Source organism: Myxocyprinus asiaticus, chromosome 28 (genome assembly GCF_019703515.2).
Source record: "Myxocyprinus asiaticus isolate MX2 ecotype Aquarium Trade chromosome 28, UBuf_Myxa_2, whole genome shotgun sequence".
Classification (NCBI taxonomy): Eukaryota; Metazoa; Chordata; class Actinopteri; order Cypriniformes; family Catostomidae; genus Myxocyprinus; species Myxocyprinus asiaticus.
Window position 1 is genome coordinate 36,221,730 of NC_059371.1, and position 9,930 is coordinate 36,231,659.

The 9,930-nt window shown below is 39.2% G+C and overlaps 1 protein-coding gene across 1 annotated transcript; it reads right to left on the reverse strand.

Annotated features, from left to right (window-relative positions):
* Positions 1-5,657: 5,657 nt before the first annotated feature.
* Positions 5,658-8,208, reverse strand: LOC127418809 (chemokine XC receptor 1-like). The gene is made up of 2 exons (XM_051659648.1): positions 8,115-8,208; positions 5,658-8,011 (listed from the first exon to the last, which is right to left on the reverse strand). Exon 2 carries the CDS (start codon positions 7,891-7,893, stop codon positions 6,880-6,882), a length of 1,014 nt encoding a protein of 337 aa, XP_051515608.1. The 5' UTR covers positions 7,894-8,011; positions 8,115-8,208; the 3' UTR covers positions 5,658-6,879.
* Positions 8,209-9,930: the final 1,722 nt, after the last annotated feature.

Below are 9,930 nucleotides of genomic sequence, written 5' to 3' on the forward strand. Positions count from 1 at the left end.
CCTTCGCTGTCATAGATCATGAAGAGCTAACATAACTTAACAAAACATCAAAAGCCACAATATGTATGTTTAGACAGATGTGATGGATTGTTCACAATAGCTTCTAGCTTTCTTCTCTTCCTCTTTTCAATCACCTCCTCTGCACTGTCCAGTTCTATCCCCACCACAGATCTTGCCTTCCTCACCAGCTTACCTAATTTATTGGCACCACAAGTCCTAGAACACACTAGAACACACATTAAAAGACCTGAGCCTCCTCAAAAAGAATTTCCCGCTCTGTCCTTTCCTATATATATCTGCCCCAGGAGTGGTGTGTAGGAGTGGTGGTGATGCAGTAGACTAAAGCACTGAACTGGTAAGTGGAAGGTTGTTGGTTCAATCCCCACAGCCACCACCATTGTGTCCTTGAGCAAGGCACTTAACTCCAGGTTGCTCCAGGGGGATTGTCCCTGTAATCAGGGCACTGTAAGTCGCTTTGGATAAAAGCATCAGCCAAATGCATAAATGTAAATATAGGGCCTCAGTATTTTCTGACCAGTCCAATTTGTTGTTAAGTTGCACCCCAAGGAACTTGTAGGTATCCATTATCTCCACTCCCTCTCCTTTTATGGTAACAGGAATGAGGGGCCTCTAACTACGTCGAACGTCCACCACCAGCTCCCTAGTTTTCCCAATGTTGAGCTGAAGATGATTACTTTTGCACCATCCTATAAAGGTCTTAATCAGATCTCTATACTCCTCATCCTTATCATTTGTAATACAGACGACAATGGAGGAGTCATCCGAGAACTTCTGTAAGTTCCCGAATAAAAACTGAAATCAGAGGTGTAGAGAGTGAATAAGAATGGTGACAATACAGTTCCCTGTGGTACACCAGTATTGCACGTCACCACATCTGACAAGCAGCCTTTCAACCTGACATACTGCGGCCTGTTGGTAAGGTAGTCTGTAATCCATGCCACAAGGTCCTGATCCACCTGCATCGCAGAGAGCTTAGCCTGCTGGAGTGGCTGGAACACTTGAGAAGTAAAAAAACATTATCCTCACAATACTTTGTGGCATCTCCAGACGTGTGTAAGCTCTGTGAAACATGTAAATAATAACATCCTCCACACCAATATCAGCCTGATACGCAAACTGCAACAGATCTTGATAATCGCGTACCAGGGACCTAAGATGTTGCAGAACCATCCTCTCAAAGATCTTCATTGCATGTTACGTTAAGGCCACAGGCCTGAAGTCGTTGAGTACAGCAGGGTGTCTTTTCTTGGGCATGGGGACAATACAGGATGTCTTCCAAATTTTAGGCACCCTTTGCAGTCTCAGGGAGAGGACAAAAAGATGTCGAAACACTACTGCCAGCTGCTACGCACAGACTTGAAGCACCTGCGGGTTGATGTTGTCAGGTCCTCTGGCCTTATTAGTCCTAATCTTAGTGAGCTTCCGTCTCACCTGATCATTCGTGATCATTATGTCTGGGGTAGTTAAGAGTATGGTGGAGGGTGATTGTGTTGGTAATGCTATCTTCCTAGATGTGGGAAGTGTTGTAATATCGTTCTCTAAGGGATGGGCAGCATTATCTACTAATTGGTAGAGATCAGCTGTAGTTGTCATACCCCATCATGTGGTGCCACAGGGAGATCTGTAGAGGAGGGGATAGCCGAGGTATGAGAGGGGCCTGCCTTCATAGGGGTGTGAGTGAGGACATTTAAAGAGACATGGAGGAAACTTCAACCTGTGTTGCTGATTCAAACCTTTTGAAAAACTGGTTTAACTCATTAGCACATCCCTTTGTCCCCTCCACTATACTTTCTGACCCTTTCATACCAGTAATATTCTTTACTCCCCTCTACACCTCTCTTGGATTGTTCTGTTGCAGCTTCCCCTCAATCCTATTTTTATAACACTCCTTAACTCTCCTCAGCTCCTTCTATATACCCTTCTTAACTTCCTCACTGTCACCAGTCCTAAAGGCTCTCTTCTTCCTATTCAGCAGGGCTTTAATGTCCCTATTAATCTAAGGCTTGTTGTTATTGGGAAAACAGCGAACCTTCTTGGTGGGGACAACACTCTCTTCATAGAACCTGGTGTAATCAGTTACACACTGAGTGAGACGCTCGATGTCATCCCCATGAATTTCCTGAAACAACTCCCAACCAGTTATCCTGTAGCACTCCATCAGAGCCTCCTGTGCCTCCACAGACCACAGCTGCACAGTCTTGGAAATGATAGACTGTCTCCTAACAACAGGCGTATGTGTAGGAGTAAGCTGTGTCAAGACAGTGGTCTGATTTACAGAGGGGAGGAAGGATGGTGACACTGTACGCTTCCTTAACAGTAGCATACAGCAAATCCAAGGTCTTATCCCCTCTAGTGCTGCAGGTTACATACTAGGTAAAATTGGTCAGAGTCTTCGAAATTTTGGCATGATTAAAGTCTTAATTTATTATAAAAAGTGCACTTGGATGTCATGTCTGCAGGTCTGCAATGGTGGAATGAATGACGTCAAGGGCACGTGCCATTGCCGAAGGTGGAATGTAAACAATGACAACAGTAGCGGCCGAAAACTCCTGGGGCAGATAGTATGGCCTCCACCTGACGGCCAACAGCTCAACATCAGGCGTACAGACAGTACCCTTCATAGTAACATGGCTTGGGTAGCATCCAAAAACATCCAATTCCACTGAACAATCAGGTATTTTCCCGTTCAGCCATGTCTCCGTCAAACATAACACGCTGCACTCCCGATACTCGTGCTGTCCGCTCACCAAGGCCAAAAGTTCATCCATCTTATTAGTCAGCGAATGCACATTCCCCATAACAACAGTGGGAAAACACGGCTTGTATCTCCACCTCCTATCCATCTTCCTTTTTCTCACCAACAAGCCGGTATGCGCTCCTCTTCTCTGTATTCTTAACTCCACCGGAATCTCCCTTGGACATGCAACCGCTCGACTCTGGCACTGAAGGAGCTCCTCATGTGAATAGACCATTATACATTGTTGTTCAATAGTCATGGCATTCTTTGTCTTTGTTTTAGTCACAATGTTCTTCTTTGTCTTGCTCATCGTAATCCAACAAGCAATCTATATATTATCATAATACTAAAAAACTAATACTAATACACAAACTTAAAAAAGAAAAAAGTCGAATGCAAAAAGAAAAAGAGAGAGCTGTTGTATCAAGCTGCCACTCGTTACGGTGCCGGAAGTTGGATCCAATACCAACTAAGCTCTTAAAAGAGATATTCCCTGTAATATTAGAACCTCTTCTTAATATTATTAACTCCTCGCTTGCATTAGCACAGTTTAGGTCATATTTAGCAGACCACTACCACTTTGTCTGTGCAAACGAGGAATTGTCAAATCAAACAAAAGCTGTATGGAGTATGGAGTACCACAGGGATCAGTTTTTAGGGCCTCTGCTTTTCTCCTTATATATGCTTCCCCTGAGAAATATTATCAGGAATCGTGGAATAAGATTCCACTGTTATGCCGACAATACCCAACTTTATATTTCTTCGAAACCCAAAGAAATTTCACAATTCTCCAAATTAGCAGAGTGTATCAGTGAAATCAAAGATTGGATTGCCAGAAATTTCCTTCTACTCAATTCCATCAAAACAGAGGTACTAATTATTGGAACATAAACCTCTAAAAATAAGCTGCTAAAATATCATTTGATTCTCGATGGATGTACTGTTACATCGTCTTCTACAGTGAAGAACTTAGGTGTTATATTTGATACCAATCTGTCCTTTGAAAATCAAATTTCCAGTGTTTGTAGAACAGCATTCTTCCACCTCAGAAATATTGCTAAGTTATGACACACACTCTCTGTTACTGATGCCAAAAATCTAAATTCATGCATTCATGACCTCAAGACTAGACTATTGTAATGCATTACTGGGAGGATGTCCTGCAAGTTCAATAAATACACTTTAATTGGTTCAAAATGCAGCAGCCAGAGTGCTGACTAGAACCAAGGAATATGATCATATTAGCCCCATTTTTTTTCATCGTTACATTGGCTACCTGTTACATTTCTTATTAATTTTAAAATCTTGTTAACTACAAACAAAGGTTTGAAAGGACTGGTATCCTGAGGTTATCAGAGCTGGCCAGATCCGATTCACCAGTTCATTTACGTCATCACGTAATGACGTCACTACATATAATGCTAACACGCCGGCGTCGTAGAATACAATCACTAACACATTCAATAAAGCCATATGTAAGGGAATATTGCTGATTATAACATTTGATTTAAATAAGTTATAATAATAAGGCTGTTTATTGTCATCAGTGTTTCATTCAGTGATTTTACAATAATCCTACATTAAAGTTTTGCACCTAAAGCACCCAATACTGACACTGAAATCCAAACGTGAATGTTCTACACGTTTAAAGCATAAAAAGTGAATAAACTAGTCTTAATCAACTCACCCTTTTTTACAGAAACCATGATCCAGCTCATCACAACTTCAGATATAATATGCATGCACAATACTCAATAGTAAAATTTGTTTACATCTCTCGACTGAAAAGTTTTGCCCCCTCATTCAAGTCCTCGGTTCACGCGTGCTCATCAGCTGCTCACTGATCAGCAGTTCTCAGTATTATGTCTGAAAGTGGCGATTCTCAGTTCAGTGTACTGGTGACTCGCAAACTGCTTTGATCGATTCAATGTACTATTGACTCAAGAGCTGCTGTCCTCGGATCAGTGTACTGTTGACTCGAGAACTGCTGTGATCGATTCAATGTACTGTTGACTCAAGAGCTGCTGTCCTCGGATCAGTGTACTGTTGACTCGAGAACTGCTGTGATCGATTCAATGTACTGTTGACTCAAGAGCTGCTGTCCTCGGATCAGTGTACTGTTGACTCGAGAACTGCTGTGATCGATTCAATGTACTGTTGACTCAAGAGCTGCTGTCCTCGGATCAGTGTACTGTTGACTCGAGAACTGCTGTGATCGATTCAATGTACTGTTGACTCGTGAGCTGTAGACTGGATCATCTTCATATGTTGATAAAACGATAATACAATCAAGTCATAAACATATTTCCAGTATGTTTTATTAGTTACACTCTCATGAACATGTTCAGCAAAATACATCTGAAACATACATTTTGCCCCTTAACCATACACATGCTCAATATCAGCAGCTCATCGGTTCTCAGTATGTCGGACACCTCCGAAAGATGCGATTCTCAGTTCAGTGTACTGTTGACTCGAGAACTGTTACGAGCAACTCATTGTACTGTTGACTCGAGAGCTGTTGCTACCCCAGCGTTCAGTCCGATTTGTGAACTAGTTGGAGCGGTTAATTACAAAGAAGAGTTGGCAAAAGCAGATATCACCAGTTGTAGGATCATATTACTCTCGGTTATCGGCTCATTTCGATTCGGAGTGTCAGACACATCCGAGAGACAGGTTAAGATAGAGTAAATTGTGGATCAGTGTTGACTCGAGACACGAACTGTTTCAAACGATTCTATTTGGTGAACTAGTTCAACTCGTTCACTAAAAAGAACCGGTTCAAAAGAATGAATCGTTCATGAACTGGACATCACTAGTTCTAAATACAATTATTTATTTATTTATTTATTTATTTTTATACACAATTTACAATCATATTTAATCAAACTACACAATGATGACTCTAAGACTTTATAGATATTACAGTTTCATTTCTGTTAATGCATGATTTTCTGTAAAGCTGCTTTGAAATGATGTGATGTGAAAAGCACGAAACAAATAAAAATGACTTGATGACTTGACTTGTACATCAACAGAGCTGAACACTGTGGTTTTGTTGATACTAAAACTTGAAACTAAAACTGTGGTCGGTCGCTTTCCATTTCGTTCACAGACAGCCTGTTCCTGTTTAAGAAAAAAAAGAAAGAAAAAAACTTGCTACTAATTGATGAGCTCTGGCTGGTGTTAAGTGTTGTTTCGTGGAAATACAGTTTTACGATTTGACTCTGGTGAAAATGTAAGTTTATTTCATAATGGAAACTGTGAGGTGAAGTGGAAGTTTCATTATAAACTAACAGAAAATATTTGTTTTTCTATGATTTCATGGGGGGTCAAGTATCATCCTGCAGGGGTTTATTTTGCTAAAATTTCCAGCGGCTGACTGTAAAATAGCATGCTTATTAAATAAAATAAATATAATGAAATCATTTTGAATTGAAATAATTTTATGTGAGAAGAAAGAGACAGCTTGAAAAAGTCCCTTTATTGGAAGTCAGTTCAATTTGCGGCCATTTTGAAAATGCCTCCAGCTAGCAATTTCCAGTCATGCTAGTACAGCACCCATTTAATTGAATGGGGACAGACCAAAATCTCTAAAACTGTTGAACAAACAACATTCAAATAACATTTCAAAACAGGGGAAAAAGTTTGACAACATCGGTATCATAAATGGTGCGTTTGTAGCTCAAATAATGTAAAAAAAACAAACAAAACAAAAAAACTACAGTATTTGTCATGCTAGTCCAGCTAGTGCATGACTAGAGTCTACAAGCCAGAGTAAACAAGCGATCGGCTCTTTTAACTTTAAGACAGGACTACAGCTGCTATACAATTTAGCATTTCGACCTCTCCAATTCATATACTGTACAGTGTATATATTCTATGAAGGTACAAAAGACGTGAAATTAGCACAGCTATACAAAATTGGTTGCCTGGGACAACAAACAGTTATATAGTTGAGCTGTTGCAATACAAAAATATTCGACTGCAGAATGTCACGATTGACCAATTACACTCAAGTATTCCAGAGAGTAATGAAATAACTTAATTCTCAATTACACACAGTATTTTAGAACTCATGGTTGGCTCGTTGCATTCGGAGAAAGTACTTGAGATTTCTGTCAGTACAGTGAACCCTGCGAATGAATTTTTGCCAATCTGCTTTGGTTGGAATTGAAGTTTTTTTTTTGCTGAAAAATACTCTGCAGTATCATTTTCAAATGATTCCTGAACTTTACACCAACAAAAACGTAAAACACAGGGTTTAAGCAACAGTGTGAAAAAGCCAACAGTCGGCAAGCATAAAATGCATAGTCGAGGTTAATGCTTATTTCACATTCTCTGAAAGGGTATAAACCATGATCGGTCAAAGATCTTAGGAATATAACAATGTTAAATGGAGCCCAACCAACAAAAAACACCAGCGCAATACAGAAAATTAGTCTAACTGTCTTGTGTTTCTTATTCGTACGTGCTTTTGTTATCGTCTGAAGCATTCTAGTATAGCAAAAACCCATAATCACAAATGCAATAAAGAAAAAAACATTTTGAAAATAAATAATGGCATGTTTCACTTCAGTACTGTCGTATTCACAATATGTGCTGTTACTTGATTGTTCTTGTAGGACTTTGCTACGAAGTGAGCCCAGCAGTGCAGCCAATCCACTCAGGATCCACATGATAATGGGGGCGATTGAAAACCCTCTGCATTTCTCCCAGTCCGACAGAGGATGAACAACTGCCATGTATCGCTGAATAGTCATCAGAGTTAAGAAGAACACACTGCTGTAAAACCCAAGATAGAACAGGAATTTTACGGTTTTGCAGCCAATTTCTCCAAATGTCCAGCCCCAAATGTAGTAAGATGCCCAGAATGGAAGTCCAAAAGTGAACAGTAGATCTGACAGAGCTAAATTGAGGATGAAAACATTGGTCAGAGATTTGAGACTCTCGTAGAGTGCTAAAATAACCAGAACAAGGATGTTACCGAAGCAGCTCAGCACAACCACTAGTGTGAAAAACAGTGGAATGAGAATGGATCCAACTTTCTGCACTGTTTCTTTGTGACACAGTTGATCTTCATATTCATAGTCATATTCAAAATTAATATAATTTGTTGTATTCTCAACAGTCATGTTGTTGTAGGTAGCAGACCAATGGGGTAGGTTGTTAACCAATCAAAGCCAGGTTAAACTGAGTTAAACTCTTTGCAGACGATGTGAGAGGCAACTCAGACATTAATATAATCTTCACCTTTTCAAAAGAACAAGTGAGAAAGGTTACATCAGTCATCTAATGTTACATGTAATGTGTACAAATGAGAATATAGTAAACAATTACAGACTTTTGTTCTTACCAGGATTCTTGTTGCCCTTTGCTCTGTTGATTTTCAAAACTGTGTCTCTTCTTTAACTAAATGGGGAATATAAAACCTTTGTCTTCAGATAAATTCTTGACTGGTGCCTGCGAGTATTTATCGCAGATGGGAAGGTCTTCATATGTCATCATTTCCCCTTTAAACCACAAACCATAATAAATGTGGGTTTTAAATTATATTTAGTTTTTAAATTTTATGATGTAATTTATAAATTAATTTAACAAATATTTGTTATTAAATTGCATAATGTGTGAATAAATTAATATTTTTTTAGTGTACTGTACATAGTCCTCAACATAAACATTTCAGACATAGTAATATAAACAAATTGTATTTGACTGTATTACAATATATTTCATAATCTGTTAGATTTATGTATGAGCTATCTATGGTAAATATATATACAGTATTTAATTAAAATAGCCTAAAATTATCATTGTAACTTTTTTGTAATTTTGTTATTTATTTGATTAATTTACAGTGCTGCGAAGAAGTATTTTTCAAAGAAAAAGAAATATTCCTGATTTCTTCTGTTTTTGTGTATATATCATACTAAATTTGTCAAAAATTCAAACAAAATCTAACATAAAACAAAGGCAATCTGAGTAAACACAAAATACAGTTTTTAAATGATAATGTTATTTATTGAAGTAAAAAAGTTATCCAATACCAACGGGCCCTGTGTGAAAAAGTATTTGCCCCCTTAGTTACTAAATCCCCAAATCTATGAAACTGCATTAATAATGGGGTTCAGCTGGACTAGACACACCCAGGCCTGATTACTGTCAGCCCTGTTCAATCAAATCAACACCTAAAGAGAACTTTTTCAGCAGCATGAAGTTGGCTAAAAGGTCTCACCCAGTAGCACACTATGCCAAGGTTGAAAGAAATTCCAGAAATAATGAGGAAAAAGGTGATTGAAATACATCAGTCTGGGAAGGGTTACAAAGCTATTTCAAAGGCTCTGGGACTCCAAAGTAGAGACCTGTGCAGGACAGATTATTCATTGCAGCTCCCATTAGATTCTGTCCCGCTCCCGCAAAAAAATATATCTTATTTTCTCCCGCTCCTGGAGTTATATTATGTTATATTAAACGTTGTATTTTGAAGATTAAAATAAGGTTTGTATTAAGTGAGGTCTCACTTTATTTTAGGTGTCTTTAAATACTATGTTCTTACATTAAAATTTCTGTCTCTGATGTCTTAAATATGGAGCGCGCCAGAAAGAGTTATGAATGAGCTACCGTCCTTGCGCCCTTTTTTTTAAGTTGTTGTTGGTGCTTTTGTGCAATAGATAAATAACAATTTATTTCTTTTTAGATATTTCTATTTTGCGGGATCCCCGCGAATAATTTTATTCTCCCGCAACCTGCACACACATGAGTGTCTTACCGCCCGCCCCCGCACTCACCAAGCAAAACTTGTCCCATGCCGCACTCTGTGTCGGGTCCCACGGGACTAGGGCAGGCCTCTATTCCAAAGAACCACAGCGAGAGCCATTATCTCCAAATGGAGAAAACTTGGCACAGTAGTGAACCTTCCCAGAAGTGTCCGACCTTCCAAAATTCCTCCAAGAGCACAGTGACGACTCATCCAGGAAGTCACAAAAAAGCCAAAGACAGCATCCAAGGAACTGCAGGCCTCTCTTGCATCAATAAATGGTCACTGTTCATGACTCCACTATTAGAAAGACACTGGGCAAAAAATGCCATCCATGGAAGAGTGGCGAGGCAAAAACCACTGCTAACCCAGAAGAACATTAAGGCTCGTCTGAATTTTGCCAGAACACACCTTG